Raw genomic sequence first — 26800 nt, forward strand, 5'->3', positions numbered from 1 at the left:
TCTGGTGCCTTCTAAAGAACACCTTTTTAATGCTGCTAAAAATGTCAAATACTGTTCTGAAGACTTCATTTTACTACACCAGATATATCTGGTTTTAACCTTAAAGGGATCCTAAATGGAGGAGTTTTCTACAAGAAGCCTCGTAAAGACTAATCCTGCAGTTCTTGCAGTCAAACAAATACTGAAAGTTCAGCCTCAGTGTCCTGAGGAAGGAAAAAATGATTAAATCATAGGAAACTGAAAATATGTTGAAATTCAGTCAATTTTTCCCTTTCCAAGCAGTAAACTGGAAGTTGGTCATAACCCACTTAGGCCAATCCTTTATGAACAGAATTACAATAAGATGTTAAAAATGTAATGTGAAAAACCCAAACAAACAAAAAGCCTCACCTCATTCAGCAATGCAAATACATTTGCATTTCTTTTTAGGGTGGGACAAAATCCTATTCCGATAATCCCTTTCAGAGCAAAAACATTCCATTATTTCCTCTAATGCTTTTTCTACTTCACCAACAGTTTAGAAGCAAAGAATTTCTTAGTGTGTAATAATAAACAAGATTTTTATTCACATTTTTAGCTATCTATAACTGCAAGGAAAAATATCTTGCCATCTCATGAGTCATTGAGACCAAGCAATTGTACATAGTTCTGAATATGCCAACATGTCCCTTTGTTTAAATAACGAGATTGGGATTAATTAACTTTCCTTTAAGATGGCACAGCTTTTAGTACTTTCCTTTAAGATACAAGTTACTGTGAAATTTAGCTAGAATTTTACAGCTGATTTTCACAGCCTTCAAGTACAAAACCAGCCAAAATTACAAACACACCACACTAGCCACCTAAGGTTTTCTTTTTCTGCATTCTTTTCTGTTTCAGGCCTTTTCTTTTTAACTTAAAAACTCAAAGCAGTGACCTCAAACTGACTAAACTGACATTATTCAAAAGCATATCTAAAAATATAGAAATTGAGAAGGTGCAATACTACAGGGTTAAACAGAGGAAAACAAGGTTAACTTGTAGTAACAGAACTCATACACAGCAACAAACTGTAGTCCATTCGTAGAATGGAAGGAAGTACCTTACTTGCTTCACTAGCATATAGCAAAATCCCTTGATAGAATTAAAATACTACATAGTACAAGTACCAGTAGAACTTGGTAAGAATATTTTAAGTCTTGCCCTTCTAAATCAAAAGGACTTAGAAAAACTTGAGGAGGTTAGAAGGGGATGTAGTTCAGTTTCACTAATTTAAAAAAAATCACTTTCTATGCAAAGAATGATAAAATAGACCAGGATACTTTAGATTAAAAGTCAGATGCTGAGAGATTTATAACGGGGGTCTGTAAAATCCTGGATATTATATAATATGTTCTTGTGAATACAGATTGACTGCACACTCCCTCCCTCCAAGAGGTAAAGTTAATGGTGACCAGGGCACCCACCATGGCATGGGGATTATGGGTGCACTTAAAGTTCACCTGGACACAGGATGCCAGTCACAGCTGCCAGAGCTTTCAGCAGATATATTTCAGTTAGTTATAACTACTATCTCTAGCTTGTGATGCCTGCCATTAAGCCTCAAAGGTCTCAAACCAAGCACCGAAATCTTGGAAATTCACATTAAAGAGCAAGTTTCTCAATCTCGGATTCTTTGCATGTGTCTAAATAACTCATAGGGCCTCAGAAATGGAAATGAGAATGAGTCTGGGAGTGCAGAGAGCTTTTAATCCTCCACATAAACACAAGCCAGTCCCCTCTGTTAGCAGACACCGCTCTTTCATATACAGCACTGTGGGAGAGGAAAGCTTCCACTGTAAATTACATGGGAAGTCTCTTCTTTGCATCACTTTCCATTTGTAGAGAGACCAGTATCCCTGTATTTCACAGACAACATTGGCTGAGGTTAGCAAAGTAAGAGGCAGCCTTTCCAAAACAAAGTACCAAAACAAATTTCCAAATGCTTACCAATGGTGGCAGGTTTCCTGCGCATGGAAGCTCTGATAATATCTGCTCCGTGGATCTTATCCCTGTGCCGCTTCGACTTGGCCTCATAAAACCACTGCCCACTCATATTCTTCAGCTGAACATGGTCTTTGACTTTTTCTGGTAAATGCCTAAGGAAGAGGAAAATGAATAAATGAGATATAAACATACTTCACATACCTATGTGAACAGGAAAAAGAGTCAGATTTTTTTGGTTGCTTGTTTTTTGTTTTGGAGAGCAGGGTTGTGTTTCGTTTGTTGATTTTTTTTTTAACACTGTCTCCACATGCTATTTCCATCTTCTCACCTGTTATGCTCCTTATCTAATTCTGAAGGATGACAATGAGCTGGAAAGGGAAGAGCCTCAGCCTTATTACTTCAACCTATGCTCTGAGGGTAACTCTTGAAAAAAAAAACCAAACAGCTTTGCTACAATAAACACTCAAGCACTAGGGAAGTCTCCAGTAACTGCAGATTTTGACTTCCTGCCTTCAAAGGCCAGTTTTCCAAGATTAAAATTGAGACAAGCTAGTAGAACAGCATTAAAAGTCTCTAGCAAAATTAATAGCATGGCTATTTTGAGGCCCAGAAGATGACTCTTCAGGATTTTTTTGGCACTGCTTTTATACGCACAAAGTCCAAATGTGTACTGGAAGCATGGGGCAATTTTTTCCATAAATTACACAAAAATCCTTATATGAATACAATGAGTTACAAAGAAAAACATCATCACATGCAAGAAACAACAAAATAAATTTGTGCTATTTGTTTTTTTAATCTATATATGTATATATCTCCATCATGTGAACTACAGTCATTTTAAGAACTGGGAGACAAATTTTTAATCTTTTGCTTTCAGGCTACAGGGTTTTCCTGCTTTTATGAGGCATGCTTTAACAGAATAAGTAGTTGCTGTGGGCAGTTTGAGAGGTTGGTTTTTTTCCTTGTTAGGCATGTAACATATTAGGCATATGCTTACACATGGCCTGGAGACTTACCTGCAGATCAGGGAAGTTACCACACAGATTTAGAGAGCACTTAAACAATAAAAAGTCAAGTGATACTTCATCTTCCTTCTCCATTTATGTCCTTCCCTTCGGCAAAATAAGCTAACAACAGAGCCCAAGGGAGAAATGAAATCAGGTCCATTTACTGAGACTTGAAGGCTAAGCTCAGTCCACATTGCCATGGAATGAATGGTGGTGTCTTTCACAGGCCTGATGGACAATCATAAATGGTTTGGGTTGGGAGGGACCTTTAAAGATCATCTAACCTAACCCCAAGGAAGTTCAGAGTATGACATTCCTCATGTGTTTAGGGGACAGATCTTCTGGTACAATCAATTAACTCTGATGACAGCTCTTTAATTAGAGTTTGCAGATTTGATTGTCATATACAGACAATCATTTGCAGCAGAGAAATGACACTGGGCTAGTCCCCACCCTCAAACTAAGAGAGACCATTCTCATCTGTCAATCAATTTCTCTTTCATCGTTGTATGGCCAGATATGAAAAGCCTTATTTGAATGCATCAGGTATATTACAATTTGAGTACTTAAAACTTCATTTTGAAAGTACTGTCAAAAATCAGTCCCTACTAGGGGTGCCTCAAACCTACTACATGCAGTTTAGGCTGTCAGATATTGAGGTCCCCATTGGCATTTTTAACTCCAAGATTCAGCAGTCCAGAGTATTACTTGGTCATTTAAAATTTCTCCCTACCTCTGTGCTTTTCCAAGGGCCAAACTAAATACCCTTCCTAAGCAAGTGTTCTAAGTTGAAGCAGGAACACATCAGTAGGTTCCCTTTGTCCTCCAGCAAATATATTACTCAGCTTATAAATGCAGCCAGAAGGAAGAATGGAAATGTAGAACACAAATTTTTTACACAGGTGGCTGCTTCTCCCTTTCACCTTCTTTCACACGTGTTATTTGTCTTCTCGGAAGTGATGCCCCTTAGGGCAAGGGACTGGCTTTTCAGCTGTTTGTACAGCCTGCAGGGCACCAAGTGCTCTGGGACAGTATGACAACATATGCCAAGGGAGGTTCTCTGTCGGGAGGGTACTGAGTCACAGAACAAGTATTCAGTGTCCTCACCCTGTTTGATTCAATCCTTTCACCCCAGACACTGCTCACCCCTCTACCCTTGGTATTCAGCCACTGAAACTGTGGGGTGTGGTTGGAAACCTTTACAAGTCAGCTCAGAGCAGAGGAAGCTCAGCTGGGCTGTGGAAGGGGACAGGATCCCAGGCCTCTCAGCTGGTGCAGCCTGCTCACCTGCCTGCAGGACTCTCAGATCTGTGACCAGTTAACATAACCAGACAGGGACAGAGACATGGATTTGTCACAGCTCTAGACTCAATAAATGTCACCTGGCCTATGCAGCTCTCATTTTGTCTGGAAGTGAAAGCACCCTGCTCCCATCTCTGCTTGCTGCCTCTGAGAGTTAGTGTACCTTAACTCCACCAGCTCAACAGGCCTTCTAGACTTTGGGAATTAATTAATTATACTTGCTAACACAGGTATAAAAGTGCTCTCAATTTTCAAAGCACTTCCTTTACAAATGACCTGCCTGCCTGATAGGGTTTGTAGGGTGAGAACTGACAGATGCTGACAGCAGCTGACTTAAACAGACTTGCTATCTCACCTCAAAGTAAGCTTGTCTTACTTGCCTTTTCAAGAGAGGTGTTTAGCCTGTCAGTCCCATTGTTTTTGAGGAACTATGAACAACATAAGTATTAAAGCTATTTCTAGGCATTCTCCAGCCACAAATAAAGAAGCAGATTTCCATTATCAGAAAGACAATTAGTTCTAGGTCTTGACAACAAAAAAGTTTTTAAGCCCCCTGTGCTCACCAATACATCATAGACTTATAATGCCTGAAACTGTTTTTGTAACAAATGAGAATTTTTAAAATGCTCCTTGAATTCTCAAGATTTGCTAGGAGGAGGTCTTAGCAGTTACATCAAAGTGCTTGCACTATGTGGGTTTGTTTGACTGCTAGGAATTAGACATAGATTGTGGTTTACCTTGAAAGCAACTGTGGAGAATCAGACTTCAGCCATGGTTTTCCACAGCTACATCAGCCTTCCAGCAAACCACAACAGGACTAGAAGCCAACAACTGATTCTACACCAGCTCCCCAGTTAACAAAGAGGCTGACTAAGCCATTAAATTTTTCTCTTGGTGATCAAAGAACTAGTAGACATCCAGATTACGAATCAGATTGCGGGCTCAGTTGCCAAGTTTGCAATTAGGAGAAAATGCAGTAAGACCTTTATGTATGATGCAAGTATGTATTCTGGAGTCCCCCTGTGCTCCGTTAAAATGGCAGTTATTTTATGCTACAGTTTTTCAAGAGGAAACAGCCTAAAGTAATAATGAAGCTTGTGCCCATCTCTCCAATAGGAACTTTAAGCTCAAGAAAGTAAACTGTCCATGACTCTGTAGGCAAACAGAGAATCTAGAATGGATTAACTGGGTTGTTCCTCTTCACCTCTGGAACATCTGATAGTGGGCCAGATCATATGGTATCACTGTAAGGCAGGAAATCTGCTCTGATCCAATCAGCCCTGACAACCTTATCACCAAATCCAGAATGGTTTATCCTATGCTTTGTAGGGTACTGTAATAGGTCATTGCATGAGCAAAGAGGTAACAACTCATCCCTGTTTTTGAAAAAAGAGTATCTAGCAAAATATACCTGTACCTAAAATTTTTCATCTACACCTCCTCAGTGTCTCAATTCCCTCCCCTGCACCTGCCTTATTAACAGTCTACATTACAAGTCACCATAGAATTTGCAAGATGTGACTACTGACACCTTATTTGATTACCTTATACCCCAATTGACAGCTTAAGATGAGCTTTTCAGACAGGAAAATCCGTGTGGTGCCAGCATATTCCCCTTGTGATGAATGAAGGAGGATTTAGATCAAGGTCTGTGTTTGCCTCAAAGATAGATTCATTATTGTCCCACACACCCTAATCCGAACATATGGAAAAAGCACCTTAGAGTTCAATAACAAAATAAAGCTTTTAAAAATCCTGATATTACCACACCTTATCTACAAATTAACTTCCAAAGCCTCTTTTCTGCAAATGGAATACCAAATAAGTGGAGAAGTTGAAAGGAAAGAGAAATTTGATGAATTTTATCTCAATTCTATTTGCTGCAAGCATAACAACAAATCCCAAACCAACAAAAAGACAAAGGATTTAGGTTCTGGGTCATATTCTGGACACAGAATAGACAAACTTTTTGTACTATCAGTCATGCAAGAAGAGGAGTAAAATTATATTAGACCAGGCATTTTAAGAGTTAGACTTGTTGATTAGGTTCTCTTTTCTTCTTTCAGAATAGGAAAGAACTACAAAAAGTTTACAGGACAAAGCAGTAATTATTCAAACATTCCACCTTGCATGAGCATGCCTCTTTAGTCTGTAAATATCTATTTAAGGTATAGAAAGAAAGTCTGTTCTGGCATTTGTTAGAACTACACCCAAAATATTTGCAGTGGGCAGTCCCAAATTGCAAGTAAGCTATCTTTTGCATGGTAGCTGCACATGACATTATAAAACCCTAAAAACAACAAAAAAAAAACCCAACAGTTACATTTTAATTGGTTTAAACAATAGAGCAATATAATCTCAAAGTCTTTGAGGGCTATACTAGAAAGAACAAAGCAGACCTGTGGGGTTATGCAACCTTTCCCCATCCTTGCCATCACAATTCCTCATAAGCAACACCTCTAATTCTTGCTTTTGGTGTCTCTCTAGACAGCAAGATTTCTGATAGTTAGAAGTAGTTGGATACATGATAAAGCAAGCCATTTCTGTTTGTAGTAATGCATGTCCTTCCATTTTATGCTTATTCAGAAGCCTGTGTGTGTTAAATCTACTAACAGTACCCTGATGAATAAATTTCAGGTATCATCTTGCTTTTGTGTCCTTGGAGAACTGACCAGGCTGTAGTCAGCACAAGTCTTGATGACAAGACTTGACATTGTCTCTCAAGTCAGAGGGGAGATAGACACAACCAAGCCTAGAGCATCAGAATGAAAGAATGAATGAGTTATGTGCTTGGAGGTGTGAGAAGTCAATTGATTTTGGAAAGAAGGAAGAAAAAATATGAAGCTCTGCTGCCCACTGAAATATGGTCTCTATCAGAATCTGGAACCAAAACTACTATCCCCCAATGTTTGTGCTAACAAGTGGCTGTGAAACACGCTGACCACATTAACCTTGCTGTGCATTTCTCTCCTAGCAGATGGCCACACATGGGGCATCAGACTGGTACATTTTCCCCCTGTTTCATTTAAAATATATGCATATTCTGCACTACAGATAGTGAGTGGCCTTAATGCCTTTGTGCCTTTCTACTATGTCATCTGCACTTAGCATTCAGACTTACTCTCCTATTAGTAGTTGCTCTGTCAAGTTTGAAACAAACTTCCTTTTATGCAATGAATTATATAGATCATGTAATTAGATACTCCCTAGGCAGACACAAAGAATATGTGAATTTGTTGAAACATTTCTTAGCATATAGAAGCTTCACTTTATTCCATTCAGGAAATCAGTATCAAGACTCTTGAGTCTTGCTACAGGAGGCAGGAGTCTTCAAGGTCTGCCAGTATTAGCAGCTTCTATTATCTTCCAATTGTTTTACTTCAAGAACAGACTTACAGTGTTTAGTTTCTCTGCTTATTTTAAAGGATTTTCATTGAGACTCCCCAATGGCCTCCCCTCCGTCTTCTGATGCAACTCAAGTAAACCTGACAGGGAAAACCAAATCAAACTGATCAACCCAACCCCCACAATGAAGGCACAGTTGTCATGTGACAATACACCTTTGGTATGATAGCCTGCCTGGACAGCAGCACAGGACAATCTGAACAAGGGCTGGAAAGGTTGTTAGAAAATATGTAACTGGCAGGTTCTGCTCACACAGTGTCCCCAGCTCTTCACAGGCTTTAAAAGTAGACATATAAGGCATAAAACCAGCCCCACCAAATGACACATACAAGCAAATATAAGTGAGCAGAAGAGCCTGTATCATAGCTTGCTTCACACTACCAGCAAGGACATCTTTCCTGCTGTGCAAAAGAAAAGGTTGCATTTAGGATTTCAGGTGAACTACAAATCAAGACTGATCCAATCTGAAGACAAAGGCTTCAGTTTGGCACTTAATAACACAAAACAGTGTCAGGTACAAACATGTGATAAGTTTTCCCAAGAAAGTTTTTGGAACTGTAGGGAAAACCTTGCTTACAGAGGGAGTATTCAATATACAGGTTAAAATTGTTATTAGTATCCACTTTTTTCCATTCAGTACATTCTTTTACCATACAAAATAAATCTCATCTCCCCTGCTTCACTATCACTCCCAAACAATCATCATCCTGTCAAACAATTTATCTGCTACTAGTAGACAAAGTAGTAATCAATACTGGGGACAAATGGTATCAGCTTATTTCTTAGTGTAGTCCAATGCTGTATCTCTTACCTGATCAAGATAAAAACAGGCCTGTTTTTCTTACTGGTGTTTTACAAGGTGGGCTGGGACCATTCTCCCCACCTTCATTCTTATGTCAGCTGGCTTAGGTAAAAAGGATGAATAATGACATGAACATTCTGCTAGAGAATAAAATTTATCTACTTCCTGAACAGTCACTGTATTTGGAAAATCATGTGGTGCTAAGCAGTGTTCACGATGGGGAATTCATCCAGGAGACATGAGCTTCACCTTTTCTGCCACAACAGGAGGCACCTCCTTGCCTCTGCTAAGCACACTCTCAAAACAGTTTCATATAGCAAAAAATATTTTATGACAGTTTTAAGCACATATTCTGATGTAGTTATTTTTACATTACAGTAGTAAGTCTGGTTTCCCCAATGCCAATATTAACCTCACCATGATATCTTAAATATATCCCACCTCACAAAAGACAGTCAACAATATAAGGAAAACTGCCTTGAAAAGTAACCGGAGAGGATATCTGTTAGAACTAGCCAGAGCCAAAATAACATTTACAGTAGGCTTTCAACAGCCACACACTCCCAGCAGAATCAGACCCCTGAAGCTTTCTCTCTTTTTGCAATAACACACCAGTTAATGTATCAAAGGGGTTTGGCAGACAGCAGTCCCCACCCACCACACAAACAACTCCATATCAGAATTTCCCCTATCATTAACCTCCTTCAGTTTACATAGGGAGCAAACAATCCCAAACACAGCCCACAAGAGCAGTGCCAGGAGGTTCTGCTGGGAAGGGCTGATCGCCACAGCAGGGAACCCTGTCTCAAAGGTGACCACAACTGCTTTCTGCCTTAGACACGCTGGTGCCAGGGGCCAGCTACTCAAACCACAGAAGAGTCACCCAGCCACACTCCACAGCTTCACAGACAAATATATTTCTGCTCACAATACTGTCTCCGGAAAGGGCTCAGAGTTAAGTTAATTCTGAACTACGCATCTGTAAAAGGAGTTAGGGGTTACATTGAAGTTACTACCGGGACATTCAGTTATGTACACAGCCCACTCATTTTATTCAGTGCTGGAGTAGGGTATATGAGAGGTTCCTGGACAGGAATGATGACAACAAAACCAAAATAATTAAGTTAGTAATATGCTGAAAAACAGCTTCTAGTCTTGACAGGCTGTCACCTGACTCTTGTTTTATGCCTTTGCCCCATCCACAGCAGCACTACCATTGAGTGAACTGCTGCAGCTCCTAAGGTAAGGAAGCAAAGAGAGGCATCTTCTTGCACCAGGAATAAAAAAACATACAATGGTCTTTTGCTTTCCATGCATCACACCCTCTTGTCACCTGAGATTTCCTCATCACCCTTTTGCCAAAGAGAACATCAGTATCCTCTTTCCTTTGAGACAAACCTCAGCAGAGGTGAAGGAGGAAGCAGACATGCTGTTCCCAAAGCAGTGCTGTACCTAAAACTAATCATGCTGATCCAAACCAACACAAAAGGACCCACAACATGGGGAAACACCTATTACAACCCTCAACAAAGAATTAAAGCAGACTACCTTAAGGAAACTGTATAGGCCAGCCAAATCAAAGGAGTTTTATTAGATTAGCAATATTAGGCACTGTTAGCAGGGAAGAGACTCTATCAGGTGATTTGTAAAATTCCACTAGGAAGTGGCTTAAAGAGGATGTTGTCATGTTACCAATTTGTCCATGCTCCAAGAACAAGGCACAGATTATTAGAACACCCTTCAAACCTCAGAATTTCTTCTGGAGACGAAAAAACATCACATTGAAAGACTTCCATTATATACACATATAAATAACACACTGTCTGATGTTTGTATGACAGTTGATCCCAGCTCTTGAAATCTTCCAGCTGTGCAAGGCTATAGAAGCTAAACTAAAGTACTGCATCTCCTCGGCTGGAGATATAATTCAAGTAGTGTTTTAATATATAACATACAAAAAGCAAGCTCCATGTGCCACAATTAGGCAGAAAAATCCATTTCATATGTAAGCTTCCAGCTTCTCAAGTTATAATATTTAGAAACCAGAAGAGACTTTTTATTGTAGCAGCCAACATGCTGCTGCAAAACATGATTACAGGCTGCTACAACCTGCAGTCTCTTGCATTTTCCACCACACCCTCTTGAACTAAATTATAAATAGCAAAAGTAAAGCTACAGGGACAAAAATACTTTCTGACAGTCCTTTCAGACCACTACTGAGAGTGGCATTTTTGAATTTCTGTTCCAAGAAGGGTTCTTTTCCCTAGATGCTGTTTTCAAACTCTCATCTACAATTACTTAACCTGAATGCTTTCAGACCTGGCACTGATGTAACATTCCAAGACTAAATACAGTGTTTTTCTACCTTCAGTAAATAAAATGCCTATTCTATTACAGAAAAGTCAGTTTACTGCTTTTTGAAGCACAAGACAAAACTGTGTAGTGAAAATATTTACTTAGGCTGCCTTAAGATGGGGGCAGGAACTTGGAACAATGCCTGTAATGATTTTACCTTCACCAAAGCAAATGCTTTGAGAAGAAAAGTATTTTTAACAAAGAGAAGCTACCGGTCTACACCTTATTGCTCTTGAAAGAAGCAAGTAGAATAACTCAACAAAATGCTGATCACATGCTGATCAAAGAACCTCAGGGCTGCACAAGCATACTCAGCAAAAGGAATGCTGCTCCTAGGGCAACAGGCAGGCTGCCTTTTCCTTCGTAGGATATAGGGTATGCCTGCACCAAGGAAAAAAAAAAATCTATCTTTCTCAGTAGCAAAGAAGCATCAGAGACGCATCATGGTTGGAATAATTTCAAAACATTTAAATTGGAAATACATTACTTCATGAGGAACATCACAATGAGAAGGAATCTTAGAGAAGATTACCAAATCAGTGAGAGAAAAGCCTGCCTTCACTGAGACCTGTAAAAATTTGTTTCTGTTATAGCCCTCAGAATTCTCAGCCCTTCAGGCTCCATTTTTCATTATTTGTCCACATATTATTTTGTGTACCTTGTAATAGATAATTTCCTTCACACTGGAAAAAAAACCGCAGTGCCTACCAAAATGATCACTCTTGAGCAGGCAGATATCAGCAACTATTTGCTGATATGGAGACCTGTGAAGCAACTATTTGACTGCTATTTATACCTGTGTAGATAGACAGCTTTCTCAGAGCCATCTGGGAAACACTACTTTCCATGGATGCATTTCTAGCCATGGCAGTTACCCTAATGGTAGCTCCAGTAAAACCTCCCAGCACATAAAACACTTCAGAATAACAACCCATTGCTCCATCTGTGACGCTACAAAGAAATTAAAGAGCAATTTTCTGGTTTATCCATGGATTGCAAGGACTTTTTGTGGCAGTGGGACATAGTGTTGGTACTTCTTCTGGTCTGCAGCTCCAAATATTTTAGGTACAACTTCAGCATTCAGAAATATTTGCTGACTGCAACCATATTTTGGTTTGTTTGGGGTGCTTGCACCCCTTTTGAGCCAAGTCCCTCACTTACTATGCATTAGTCCAGTCTGCAGTGGTTTTGATACTTGCAAACTGAATCCTCTTCTGAGGAAACCAAGGCAGATGTGTATCCAGGCAGATGTGTACAGGGTGCTCTTGGCCCCTTAGGGAATTGCAAAGGTCCATAACAAATTTGGCCACTAATGAATCATTTGTGTGGTAGAGGCATTCCATCCAGAGACTATGGTAAATCTAGTCCAGAGTAAAAAATCTCCAAACCACATATACCGAGGAATATGGGGCCCTCAGCAACAACTGTTTTAGTCTACTCCTGAGTAACAGAGCACAGGAACTGTGTGGGTCTTCCCAAGAAAAGCAGGGTGCTAGATCCCTTACCTGACTCTCTCTTCTTCAGTTCTTTTAAGCTCTGCATCCCGTTGCAGCACCTTCATTATTGCCTCTTGTTCCTCCTCTGTTAAGAAGCTTAGGTCAATCATCTTGTTTTGTGTGTAGGGCTGGTAAAGAGTCTGGGAAGATCTTGGATCCTGCTGAGGACAGTCTCGTAGCCTGCTTTAAAGTTCTAGAAGTCTTTTTCAGCAGGCACTTACAAACCTGGACCAGGTTACAGTCAGTGGTTTAAAGAGTCACAAAGATTGCTTTCTTGCATGTTTCCCTAGATGAGAGACTTCTGGGAGAGTGTTGCATTCCTGCTTGCCATCACAATAATGTCTTCTCAGTTTGTCCTCTCAGCTCTGCTTCCTGGAGTAACAGTTCATTGATTCAGCATATCCAGTGTTTGAGAACAAACAAAACATTCCCTAAAAAAGAGACAAGGAAGTTGCAGTATCAGGGATCAGGGAAGTAGATGATGTATTCATTTTTAATTAAAAGAAACAAGTTTTTCAGTGTGATTAAATGACTTTATGAAGTTCAAATGGTCACTTCAAGTCAAACCTGTTTTACAGGCCTCTTGAACAAGGTGGCCACGAAAATATATTCCTCCCCAAAAGGACAACTCACACCCTAAAACTTAGAAACGAGTGCCATACAATTGGTACACTTTTATTATACAAGTACTTTAAATCACCCTTACAGTTAGCAGAACAATTTGAAGCAAAGGGGAGATAACCACCCCCCCAAAATAAATAAAGAGCACTTATCACAATTATTTAAAGGAAGAAAACAAAACAAAACAAAAAAAAAAAGCCAAATCACTGTTCTACAGACCGTATGGGATAAATGTGAAATAATTTATACATAACCATATTGAGTATGTGTAATTACAAGTCATGTGGTAACATGAACCTCACTGCTTTATACAAGCCAAACTGCATTTACAAGTAGTAATTTGAAATACTGTTTTGTCTGTTTCATAGGCCATGGTTTCAGAGGACTATCCACTTAGAGATAATTCCAACTGTCAAAGACAAAAACCTCTTCTTCAAAAAAACCTTTAAAGGAATAGAGACAGTGGCATGGGGAGGAATTAGTTGTGTCTGTGGTTAGGTTATCTTAGTGCCTCAGGATTCCAGAGACATGGATGTCAAAGCCTGAGAAAAAAGAAATAAATAGCTCAAATTTAATGCTCAGAAGCATGCCTAGTGCCAAACCTGGTAAGAGGCAGAAGAGAAGCAGATGTTTTCACTGGACATAGCTTTGTACCAGGCAGCTCCATCCCAGCCCTTCAGGGTTATGGGTGTCCTCCTTTGGCCCATCACTGACACTGTAACGTGGCTGACAGGATGCTGAACTCAATCAATTTACCAAGCACTACAATCCTGCAATGAGTCACTGCATTTGCTCCCCTGGCCACAAGAGTGCAACCAGGCCATTAAAACAAGATACTGACACTGGCAGGACTCAAAGGGAAACTTCATTCTGAAAATAACAGCATTTCTTTTCGATTTGGTAGGGAGCTGTAGCCACATTACTGATTATCCCCCAAAAACTCCAATGCCCAACCATCTTCTGCATATTTTTGTTTGGCTGCCATCTTTTTCTCTATGATTCTCATTGTGATTTTGTTGCATGAGGTTGATACAACAGCATCTCAAACAACCTGCTATCTGTAACTTCATTTGCATTTAGAAAATTATGGGTTTATAACTAGGCAAAAGTGGAAAGTGCTTCCTATAGGACTACCAACAAATAGAACAATCCTAAATTTGTTGAGTATCTACAATAGTACTCCTTCAGCTTAGGAACAGGTATGGATATTGGTTTCAGCTGTCATGTGGAAACTTTCTACACTATCTGACACAGCAAGCAGCATCCACACTGTTAATCCAAAGCCCTGGATGCTGGTTGAATGGAAAGTGTCCAGCCAACAGGCACAGAAGCTCATGTTGCAACTACAGAACCTGGACAGCTGTGAACTGGAATAAAAAAAGATTTTGCTTTGTTTCTTGCTCAAGATCAGTCCAGTCTGCAAGAAACCTTTTGCAGGGAATAATATCTTACCATATCTTTGGTCTTGTTTTTTTTTTTAAAGACTAAGGGAAGATGTGTTATATCATCTTATTATATTAATTTTAAACTAAAGGAAATAGTTGGACAGCATTTACAAAACCACCTGAAGAATTCACTGATGTCTCTCAGCACTCAAATCAATAAAATAAGTGGAAATAGAACTTCAGTCCTCCCCAGCTGAACAACAGCTTGCAAGGGCACATCCACACAGGCTGTGAGAGCTCACAGCAAGCAGTACTGCTACTGAACTTCCCAGATACCATCATTCTGGGCAGAATGGGTAGAGCAGTTTCTTCAGCTAGGGGTGCTCCCCCAGAGACAAGATAGCAAGATACCACCCACCCTGGCAGGCTCTTCACCCATGATTCCACAGTTCTTCACAAACAAGAAAACCTCTTTCTGTGTGTGTGGTGTATGGCCAATCTCATGAGATTGTCTGATACAAGTAACTGCAGGCTGGCTTTCTGCAAAAGATTATCAGCACTGATTCCAAACACAAATAGTAAAAACTGCTAGCTTAGAGTATAGAACCTCTTATAAAACAAAGTTTTGACTTCTTTTGACATTTTTTTCCTTTTAAAAACCCCTATACATGTCAGGAAGAACTGAGAGGTTTGAACAGTTTGTTTGGTGCCACTGCAAGTTCAATGGCAAGTGGTTTTTTGTCAGGAAAGTTTCCAGACCCAAGTTTCAAACAAAACTGAAAGATCCTTATCAAACTGATTGATTCGTGGAAATTGATATCACATTGACTGACTTCCGAAGTTGGGGTCCCATGGGCTATATACCAACATTTATGAGTCATGGCATATTTGGCATGATTTTTTTTAAACATTAAATTCAGGTAAAACCCCACAAAAAATCCTCTCTTTAATGAAGACTTCCAGTAATCAACAGGAATCTGAAATTATGTTTTATCCAACTCATGCAGGAAAGCTTCTATGTTTTGGTAATAAAAGAAACAAAAAGGCAACTCAAATTACAGTTTTGCCCCCACACACTCTTAAACTGCTCTTGGTTTTCAACTGGTTTAGGCCAGGTACTCATCCAAGAATTTTATCTTGTAAAATTTCTCAGAACCTCTCAGACAGCTGTACACCTTATTTTCTTTAAGTCAGAATTCACACTTTTCTAAAACAGGAACCACAAAAGAAAGACAACTTTGTCTACAAACTAATTAACCCTACACAGGGCTCTGCTTACCCCCAGACACTGCTTTCCCCCAAATACAAAAGGGGACTGTTCATTTGAATACTGTATTATGAACACTATGGGATATTACCTTTAGTGGTACTACAATAATAGTTTAGGTTTCCAAGTTTTTACTCAGTGTACACCTATGGGATGCAAATGAGGGAGGGAAGATTGGAGTACTTTGCCATGGCTGACATTGAGTTTACCAACAGAGTCAGAAGACAAACAGCAAAACCCCAGAGTCAGCTGTTCCATTCAAACCAACAAGATCTCCTTTTGCATGCAGAAACCTCATAATAACCTAAATTTACATTGCAAAACTACTTTTCAAGTGCTCCTTGTAGAGTAGACCTAAGCTGCTAAAGCTTTGATCCAGAGAATTTGTCTTGCAGCCAATGCCTTCTAACAAGAGGAAGAAGGTGACAGCCAATCCTACTTCTGGCTGCTTCACACAGCTCTCTGTGCCGACTCCTTCAGCTGAACAACAACCCTGTAGGCCTGGCTGATCAGCAACTGCTATCTGCACACATCTTCATCCCAGAAAGCATCCACTTACATGTAACCTACTGGCTCTTAAAAATAAGAGGGTTTGGATTTATGTGCTTGAAAGCTACAATTTTTCTAACTACATTTCTCCACTGCTAGAACATACCAGCACTAGCAACTCAGATGAGTTGGAAGTCCACACATAAGGTAACAGGAAGCTGAGGAAGACAGATAAAAGCAATTGTGCACGACAACAACTTGCATGTACAGAGGAACTCATTCTCAAGAGTAACCAAGTTTGGCCTACACCCATGCTCAGGAAATAACAGAACTTTATTTTGAAGCAGGGAAGCCAAGAAGAATACTAAGAGCAATAAAAGCCTTGGAAAGCTGGCCACTGGGAAGTGACATTAGGCAGTAACAGTACGTCTGACTACAAGCCCCACAAGCTACAGCTTTGCAGCAACAACAAACAAATGAATAAATTTCATTCTTCAGTGATATTTAAGCAGCCACAGGTAACTCAGCACCAGCTAGGCTTAGAGATAATTTTTCTGTAAATACAGGAGGCAAATCCCATGAAGGCAGAACAGCTAATTAAGCTAAACGCCACTATTGGCACAAGCACAAATGGTCATGAACATATTTGCTCAGAAGATCAGAGGATTATGGATTTCATTTTGAGCAGTGGAGAAAGAAAAGCTATTAACTTTGAAGAGGAACTTCAGTCACAATTCACAGGAGTTTTAAAAGCTGTTGCCTGCAAGGATCAGGACAAGAATTTACGCACAAGAAGGCCTGTTGTCATTTTTATTCCTGAAGGGGCAGAAAGGAAAAGATCACCCAGTATGATATGCATATCTGCAGCCAATCCAGTTGCTCTTACAAAAGGTGTTATCAGAATATTTTCAAAACTATAATAGCAGAGAACACATAGCATATCATATGTTCAACAGTCCCAGAGATTAATTTAGAAAAGAGTGTTTGCTTACATGTATGCTTAGTCAGTGGGAGGTAGGGAGGTTCTTATCTAGCTAGATGTGAAGAGTGTTGGTAGAACAAGGACTTTTGCAGAAGTGAGGGATATCTATTCTAAGAGCAATTTCAGTGTTGCCTTATTAATGCAGCAATGCTTCATTTTATTGCAATAGTAAGCCTATTTGTTCTCCTATGCAGTATTCCTTACAACATGGTTAAGGGAAAGAACAGGACCAGATAACTGCTCCAAACAGACACAAAGGGGAAAATATTGCTCACACCTTACCCTTTCTCAACAGTATCAAAATAATCCTTGCTGGCTTTAACCTGAAAAATAGTTTCAAGTCTCAAGATACTTTCACTGACAGCATTATATAATGACATTCAACCAGCTGAAAGAGGAAGAAGTTCAGCTGGCACAAGCACTTCAGAAAAATTCTCATTTTCTCCTGGAATGTCTGATTTGTTGGTCCACATGACTCTGCCTGTGGTGTAATTTTATTCTTATTTGGTAAGACATTAAGACCTTCACTACTTTGAAGACTATTAAGGCAATTTACTCTGAAGAAGAGCTAATAACAAAGAGGATAAAAGTTAACAACTTAATATTGGAACAGAAAAGAATAATTTGCTTTGGTTTTGGCCTAATCCCTCTAATCACATATGGAAGCTTGCCATTTCTTTCACAGGGCTTGGATATTGGCAGCACTGCCTAAGAATGTAAATCTCTATACCTGTTATAGTATAAAACCATTAGGCCAGAGGTATTAAGAGGATGTGGTCTCTGGAGAAAGAAGCTCATAAATTAAAGAGAAGACTTAGGAAAGTACACCTAAACATTCCTTCTCCCTGTGACCACTGTCAGACTGTAGAAGCCATGCCATTAATTTCATATTGCAATAAGTATAAATCTACTAAAAATATATAACTTGAAGAATCTTCAAAATTACAGAAATTCCACCAAGTTAGTGATACTAACATCAGCATATTTTCAAATCTAGTTTTATTTTCTTGCACATTGCACCATTTGTACTTGGCTGTGGTTTAATCCCAGTAGGCCCACTGCTTGAATTAGTAACAGTTCATTTGAAAGAACTTAATTATTCCAGTTAATTCTATTCATCAAGAATTACAAAACAAAGAATATCTTCTCAGCATAATGGACCTGAAATATAATAATGAAGGTGACTCAGTCCTGTAGATCTCTGAAGGCAGAGAACTGTCAGTTGTGTAACAATTATTCTCATCTCCATTGAGACAGCAGAAGTGTGAGGCTCACAGAACTCAAGGTCCCATTGTCACTTTCTCACTCTTCATGTCACCATTGGCATTAAACTCAGATAGGGTCCAGTCTGAGGGACTGGTTTCATATCTTGTTTGAAAATAAATTTAAGCAAAATACTAAAACCTTTAGAGAGATCAGAAGCAAACCAATTACTTGGTGGGAAGAATTTCCTGATCCTACATATCTGATACATTTCTGTATGTAATGGCTAGCTATTTCTGAATGTTTTTTCAACATAAATACAAGACAGATTCAAATTCTAGCAAGGAAGTAACACAAGAAAAGCCAAAACATTGCCCCACCTCTCCTTCCAAAAAAGATCCCAGCAACAAGAAACCGTGAAACTCATAATGCAACTAATTGATTAATTTCTTAAGAAGGTTTTGTTAAGAAGCCATGACCTTCCTGTCATTTTACAGGAAAGAAGTGCTTACCCTCTTCTTCTGGAGACTTGCCATCTTAAACATACAGATTCAGCATGAAAGATAACAATGAGAATGGGACAACAGGACCTCTATGCCTTCTCACAAACTTTTACTGCAGAGTGGAAAACACACCTGCTATTTCTCCCACTTGTACTGTCCCACAGAGGACATTCGTCTATAAGCAGGAGATGCCAAACCCTTTTCCTTTTCTTCCATTGCCCCATTCTTAAAAAAAAAAAAAAATTATGTACTCTAGTTTGGGAGTTAGCATTACCTGGATACCCGGATTAGGCTAATGAACACTGCACTGATGCAAGGCAAATAAAAACATCTATTATGTAGCAGAAATTCCTTTAAAAAAAAAAAAAGTTATCAAAAAAGCTGAAGTAGAGGGCTTGACAAGCTTAGATACTGAAGACTTTAGGGGAACTATCTGACTTCTACCTTCCTTCCTTGCTCTCCAGCAAGAATTGACTACATTTTAGCAAGAATTCTGTTTTATTGTAGGGATTGTACTATTAGAGAATGGAAGTGTGCACAACAGTGTGACTAATTAACAAGTATTTCCTATCAGTGGCTACTGGGAAGTGACACACTTCCTACACTTTGTTAAGGTATTCTTTCTTATGTGAAAACAAACTGAGCTGCAGTTTACAGTCACTGGTAGTTCTGACTCTTTCCTAGAGAAGACAATCCAACAAAAGGGCTTATTAAGGGGCTAGCAGCACTGATGAGAAAAACGCTATGTTACAAAGAGCAGACAAGGATTTGCATTCAAATACTTAGAGTAATGCTAAACTGAGCTGATAGTAAGACAGTTTGTAGAGCAGTTCCAGTCCTAAACACCAACTGGAAGACTGGAGCATAGAGTTTCTGAAGAAATCTTTTCAAAGTTTTATTTCAAAGTCCATGGACATGACTTCTCAGATGATTTTTGTCTCATTATTACTAAATCCTTTAGTAAGTATCTGTTGCATCCCTGTGACTTCAAGAGTCATACTGTTACTCCTCATCTGAGTTGAGGTGATGAGCTAGCTGGGCAAGGACAGCTACCATCACTGGCAGACTGATTTTGCTCCACTGCTTTTGTGAAACTGAAAACCTGTGGGTTAACAGGTTGCTCCTTCCATGTACCACTTGGATCTTCTCTAAAGTACTGTCAACAGCCAGCTGCTCAGGTCACTGTAAATAGCACATTGCCTCTGCAGGGGTGTGCACAACACTTTGTGGTACATATTAAACATAAAATTATAATTGCCTAGCCCAGACAGCAACATTTTATATCATCTTTGCTTTCCCTGACAGAGACCACTGATCTCAACTTCCTCAAAGCACCTTTGCCTGCAGCCCAACAGAAATTTAGGATCACACAGAACATTGCAAAAGGCACTCCATCATTCTCAGACAATTAACTGCATAAGTAAGTACCTGTGGGAATCAAAAGAATCTGTAACTCACCTGAACCACTTAATTTGTCACTGCAACCTCCTGCTTTTCAGCTACCAGCCTTGTTCGTGTAACTACAGCTCTATTTAATTGATTACTACTGTGGACAAAGAGCCAGCAAACAGAACAAGCCCTTTGTCTGTCCTTTCTCACAGGTTGACTGACTAACCACTCACCTTAGACACTTGCTCGTGCAAGTTTTGAAGGTTAAAATTACCTACCTAATAAATTACGTAATCTCAAGGATACTAAGAAAGTTTGCATCAATTAATCAGGTCCTTGCTACCGTAACTAAAGCATACACCTACTTCAAAACAGGGCCTCACACAATTGCCAGCACAAATCAGGTGCTAGAGGAAAGAAAATATCCTTTAGGAGTCCTGCAGTCACAGAAACAATAAGTAAGCCAAAGAGCAATTTGCAAAAAAATGCACTACATCAAAGTTCCCAGGAAAGTTAAAAATCAGAATGGATAAAAAAAGGCAGGATTCAGAATCATTCAAAATAGTAGCATGCAGTCTGCACATAGACTACAGGTCCCTTCTCAGTCACCAAAATTAACTTAAACTTTGCAATGAAGTTTTTATTTTAGGGTTATTGGGGTTTTTATTTTAGGCTTATTGGTTTTTGTTTGCTCGTTTTGTTGTTATCTTTTTTTTTAATAGATACATTTTTAAAAGCTCATGATAGCTCCCTGTTTAGAGCAAAATAACTTGTCCTGCCAAGCATAATGTTTTAACAGATAGCCCCATTACATGAAAATTTTGTATGCTATTGGAGTCATTCTGGCTAAGTTGAAACAACCCAGCAGTAATGTTAGTCCTCCTTAATACTGATATTGAATTGCAAGAATAACAGGAAGCCTATCAGCCATGAAAACTTCACTCACGAAATTGTTTGCACTGCTGGGCTGGGCTATGTCATGCAAAATTGTCTTCTCCCTGACTGGTACCAGTTTCCCTGAACAGTTATGGCCAGATGCAAGCAGAGAACTCTGCCAGCGAAAAACAATGTGTGCTATGGTGAAAGGAAGATAAAAGGCCATGGCAAGAGCTAAACCAAACTGCTACCCCTGAGAAGCATGAAGCAGGGAGGAGTTTCTGGAGCAGCCTTCAGTTGCACTGGATGAGGTGAGGTGTCAATTTGCATAGTGTGAAAAGGATTTGTCGTACAAATGCTGCTGAATAGCACAGGAATAGGAATGAAGGAGTAAAAGACTGTGACAGGAATTGTTTCTCACACACAGGCAGCTAAATCAGGAGTTCAGAGTTTGTGAGGCTGGGCTTTGGAGTATCAGGCCTGTCCCTGAACAGGTATTTAGTCTTGCAGGAGTGGCTCATTCTTTATGAACATAGCTATGTAAGGTGTTAGCTCACTTGCCCAATAGCTGCAGCTACATACCCAGGAAGCAGCCAAATCCAGAGCCCCCATGACCACTTAACCCAAGAAGATTCAAATGCACATCCCCTTGTTCACCAAAATACATGATAATCTCTGAAGGACTTGCTTGGTTCTCTCTTGACCCCTCCTAGGCCTGAACTACCAAGGACTAAACCCACAGAATCATTACTAAAGTGATACCACAACCTTGCAGGCAGAAATAGGAAGCCAGGTACACTTTTGCTCAGTCAGGCCATTATAAAAAAAATCAAGGTCTGTCCTAACTTCTCTCCTCATCCAGACAGACCTGCATTCCTGGCTATAGAGCAGTCCAGTTCTAATAGAGCAGAGGGAACAGGAGAGTTACCTGAGGGTATTCATTTTTAATCCAAGTCTCTTAACCTCCAGAGAAGTAATGTAATCACTATGAAGCAAGGTAAAATTAATGACATTTACACTAACATAAGCCATCAAAGGATTAAAAAACAAGTTATGTAGGCAGGACCAGAACAGAAGGTCAAGGGCTTGCTACTTCTGCTTGTTTGACAGATTTCTGCCTAGGAATTAGATACATACCTTTTGCTTACAGTGCTTCAAGTGCAATTCCAGAGAGTTTTTGGACCTCACCCTTAATTTTTCATAACAGACACTCTATTTTTAAATGCTATTTTTAAATCACATTAGCCATTTAAATTCATTAGAGAAGAAAAGCATGGTGGTAGATCTTAACATCTACAAGCTAATGGCATAGAAATAATTTCTAACCCAGGCATTCTCAAATACACTGATCTAGTTCTGGAGCTCTAGCAACATGGCTGAGATCACATAGTCTGACTGTAGTCCATCCAGCCTGTACACAGCAAAATCTCTGTCAGTTCATCAGTCAGCCAGAATCAGACTGGGCAGGAAATTTTATACAAAATTTACCTATATTGTTTGATGCTTTTGTAGGACAAAAACATTTTGCAGTGAATCTAAGATATTGTTCTGCTAATTATTCCACAGATAAGCATGCCTTTCTTCTTACCTTTCTTTTTACTTATACTCAAACACATTTAGAGAGAGACGAAATGCAAAATTTCCTTGACTGGGACCGAGAAATAGAAAAAATTACTTTTAGAAGATCTATATCTCAGGAAAAAAAAAGGAATATACCAAGATGTAAGGGAAATAATGGGATCATAGCATGGTTTGGGTTGGAAGAGACCTTCAAGAACATCTAGATCCAACCCCATGGACAGGGACACCTTCCAATTGTCCAGGTTACTCAGAGCCACATCCAGCCTGGCCTAGAACTTTCAGGGATGGGGAGTCCCCAGCCTCTCTGGGAAACAAATTGTTAAGTTGCTCATTAATTTGATGTATAGTCACAGGACATTGAGTGGGTTTCAGGGCAAAAATAGTATGGCATTATCATCCAGAAAAGGAGCTATAAAATAAAGAAGGGGAAGCAGTAATCATTTCCTCCTCCTCACATGCACATTACATCTCTTCCCTTTGCCCTCTTGATGCAATAAGCAGAGTCAAATTACATATAGCAAGGAAACCTTATAACATGAAGTAAGAATCTAGCATAGCCAGTTGCTGTACCCTGATGAATTGGAATGACTCCCTACCACAAGAATGAATCATAAATAAGTCTGCTGAAATCAACTGTCACTCTCAAGTTATGCCCAAATAAGTTAAATTGGAGACTGCTAATGCAGCAAATGCAACATCACTGGTTGTACACATTTTGGCATAAGTGTTTTGGAATTGGAAGATCAAACTATGAATTCTCCTTAAATTGACTTCTGATCAACCGAATAAGCTGCCTTTAAATGCAGCAGGTGATGGACTTCACGGACCAGAAAGGTACCTACTATTTTTAGCAGTCATCCATTAGTCAGCAATCCCAGGTGAAAAGAACTTTCTGTGCAGAGGAAAGAATTCTTTACTATGGTTTAAAACAAGTCACTCTTGAATAAAGAGTTAATTCAAAAGGATAGAAGCATCACTTTAAATTAAAGAAAATTAAACACTTTTTCCTACTGAGAGACTACAAATTATCTATTTCCTTGTAAATAATGTTTTCTTATTCGATTTTTGATTTAAGTCTGTTTCATCCCTTTCTCTCACGAACACAGGAAACAATACAGAGTAGAAAAGAAGTAATTTCTTCAACCTCATCCATGAGCTTTCTTAGTTAAGCCTTTTTTTCCAGATGAAACTATCAAAGATTTTCTCCATATACTAAACTGAAGCAATATTTTCACTTGGGAATCTGGCAAGTATCTCCTGCAGAATAACAGGGGTTTGCTCCAGAGAATACCTGCACATGGTCTCCAGAGCACTCCTGGAGTGCTTTCCAGTGTTCTAAAGCACTGGCTCCTAATGGAAGTGACAAATTCACTTTTCTGTCATCCATTTTTGGGGGCAAGGGAATCTTGTTTATTCTGGCCTTTGTCAGATTGGAAAATGAGAACATGACCTATTTCACTGAATTTTAAAAGTCTGACAGTGAAACTGATAATACACTATTTTGGGATGCAAGAAATGCTTGAATGAATTTTTTTTTTAACAAGAGACAGGCCCAATGACAGCTTCAAGAAATTCAAAAACATGCCTTACAACCAAAGCAGAGAACGGCTGCACACGTAAGGCAGAAGCAGACTAAGATGCTTATTATTTCCTTGCCTTAGACCTAGACATAAACACACTAAGGTATGTAATTGGTAGCAGCGTATAAGCACTTTGTAACACAGTAACAGTTTTAGTAGAATTTTATAACTTAGTATACGTGAATGACACACAACTGCAAATGAACAAGACTTGCAGTACACTTGCCCAAACAGGGCACAGGAAAGCATAGGCAAATAGTAAAATCTGCAAGATAAGAACAGAGAATGTAGAGTGGTCAGGAAAGATGTCAGATGAAACAAAAATAAGATTGCAGAACAAAGAGGAGATGTGTCTGATGGAACCAGAATAATCCTGCAAAACAAATAAGATGCCAAGCAACATTACAGTATGCTTATTCCCTCAAATAATATGGACTACGTCATCTGAGATCACCCCCTTTGCATCCAGGGAGGAAGCAAGGTGAACCATACATTAACAATTAGAAAAGAAGGATGATAATTTATGAAAATCACAAGAAACCTTACTTTGATTCCAGCTTCTCTTGTCAAGGAGCTCTCAAGCACGTTACTGTGACTCCTGCAACTGAAACAAACCATCAAGAAGTACAGACATCAGTGCTAAATACAGGGCACCAGCTCCAGGGCGTTGTACATGCCAGGTTTACTACTACTTATATATGTGATTGTTAAGAACTGTTTGGGAAAGAGATAATAACTACTAACGGTAATTAAGAACTCATGACCGGAAAGCTGCATTGTTGCTGTATACAAATTTAATAAAGTGCTTTGATTCATTAGTCTTTTAAACAATCCATCAGCTTCAATTTGTGAGGAAACACGCAAATGTTTTGGTGCAACACTTTGATCAATTCTTTCAGCTTCTCACAACATCCTGTTAAGCATATGTTGTGAATGAGTGTGGGGGGACGCAGCACACAACATGTTCTAAGTCCTTTCCCTTTACACTTTCCCAAAAAGTTCAAAAATACTTGTCACTTAACAATCTGTCCTCAGATTTAAGTGACCTTCATCCTGGCAATCCTCTAAGCAGTCTTCTGCTTGCACAGAAGATTTTCCCGCTTACACAGGAAAGACACAACTGGCTGCATTAGATTTTAGGGTCAGGTCCAATCTTGCAAGTCATTCCAGGGACGGCATGGATGATGCGACTAATTCACTGTTTTGAGATTAAAAGTGTTTACTATTTACAGAAAGGTCATTAACATCTCTCAGCTGAGATCTAAGCACCTCATTTAAATGAAGAGTGTTCTCCCATCCCAGCAGACTCAAGAGCTCTGTGCAGCGAAGTTCTGGCAGATACCCAGCTCTCACCCCGGATGGAGGCGGCAGCAGCGGGGATGTGCCGGCGCTCGGCTCCCCGGGCACGGGGCTCTCGATCGCGGTTCTGACGAAAGGCGCTGACAAGTGCCGCTTCCCTGCGGCCTCAACAACCGGGGCTGGGCCGGCGAGACACCTGCGAGCGCTGCGCCGTGCTCAGGTGAGCGGGTCCTGCCAGCCCAGCCCACCCGGCCGAGCCCTGCGGAGCAGCCCGGCTGGCGAAGGCTGGCAGCCCGGGCTCCTCAGCGGCCAGCGGGCTCGCTCTCATGCTGTCCCAGCACTGCGAGCGCGGGTGGCTTCTACAACCCTTTTTGACTCCGAGTCACTCCATTAACAAGACCCCCTCTCCCCAACCCCAGAGCCCTTTCTAGGTCAGCCTCACCTCTCCTTCCGTCCCCTCCGCGGCTCCCCTTTCCTTCCCTCCGGCCAGAGACAGCGCTGGCTCCCCGGTCCCGGCGGGCAGCCGCTGTCCCGCGCCTCCGCCCCGCTTGTCTGAGGGCAGCGAGACGGCGGAGCGGGGCGAGGCCGAGCCCGTCCCACCGCCCTGAGCCAATGCCGGCGCCCGCCCCTCCGAGCAGGGCGGCTCTCCCCGCCCGGATCCGCCCTCCCTCCCGTGTCACCTGTGGCACCCCCGGGTGCGCCCGGCGGAGCCCTGACCGGGTGGGCGGTGACACTGCCCGCGGGCCGGGCGAGCTTCGGATCGGCTGTCAGCGGGCACTGCTCTGAGGCAGCAGCTCCACAGCGGACAGTGGCTGCTTCACACGAAGCCCACGCAGGGAGTGTCGGCTTGACTTGATGAGCTGCCTTGAGGGACAACCATCGGTATTTCACTTTACCTGGCCCGAGAAGTGTGAACATACGCCCCTGTTTGAGTAAAGATACGGGCCGCGATAAAAGAGGTTGCAGTCATCTATTTGTTCAGGAAGCCGCTCTAAGTAGTTTTCTGTTTAATTAGTGGCACAAAATACACATGCCTCAGTTCCATGGTGTGTTTCAGCAGCACGTTCCCCTCAGCAGCCAGGGACCGCGGCTATTTCTGAAGCCGGAGGGCCTCTGCGAGCAGGGTAAAAGCACCGACCCCTGGCATGGGGAGAGCTGGTGTGCTGCTATTTTCCTCTTACGCATGTTCTTCTCACAGTGCTTGATCTAACTGGTTTAATTCTAGTTTGGTGCAGCTGGAGGTTTTCAGCCTCTGGCTTGTCCGGGAGTGGGATCGCTGTGCCCTGAGGG

The 26800-nt window shown here is 40.6% G+C and overlaps 1 protein-coding gene across 5 annotated transcripts in view; it reads right to left on the reverse strand.

Annotated features, from left to right (window-relative positions):
• The window catches only part of SYTL2 (synaptotagmin like 2), a 54269-nt gene extending 28219 nt beyond the window's left edge, over positions 1-26050 (reverse strand). For 3 of the 5 annotated variants that reach the window (XM_084227050.1, XM_084227051.1, XM_084227047.1), the window contains exons 1-4: positions 25953-26050; positions 24758-24815; positions 12345-12766; positions 1969-2117 (exon numbers count right to left, since the gene is read on the reverse strand). In XM_084227050.1, coding sequence (XP_084083176.1) covers positions 1969-2117; positions 12345-12445 — 250 coding nt within the window. In that variant the 5' untranslated portion in view covers positions 12446-12766; positions 24758-24815; positions 25953-26050. Of the gene's footprint in view, positions 1-1968; positions 2118-12344; positions 12767-23473; positions 23524-24757; positions 24816-25952 lie in introns of all 5 variants that reach the window. The other 2 variants (XM_084227048.1, XM_084227049.1) reach the window with 2 other exon arrangements.
• Between the last annotated feature and the right edge of the window lie 750 nt (positions 26051-26800).

The sequence above is a fragment of the Fringilla coelebs genome (genome assembly GCF_963513975.1).
Source record: "Fringilla coelebs genome assembly, chromosome: 2".
NCBI lineage: Eukaryota > Metazoa > Chordata > Aves > Passeriformes > Fringillidae > Fringilla > Fringilla coelebs.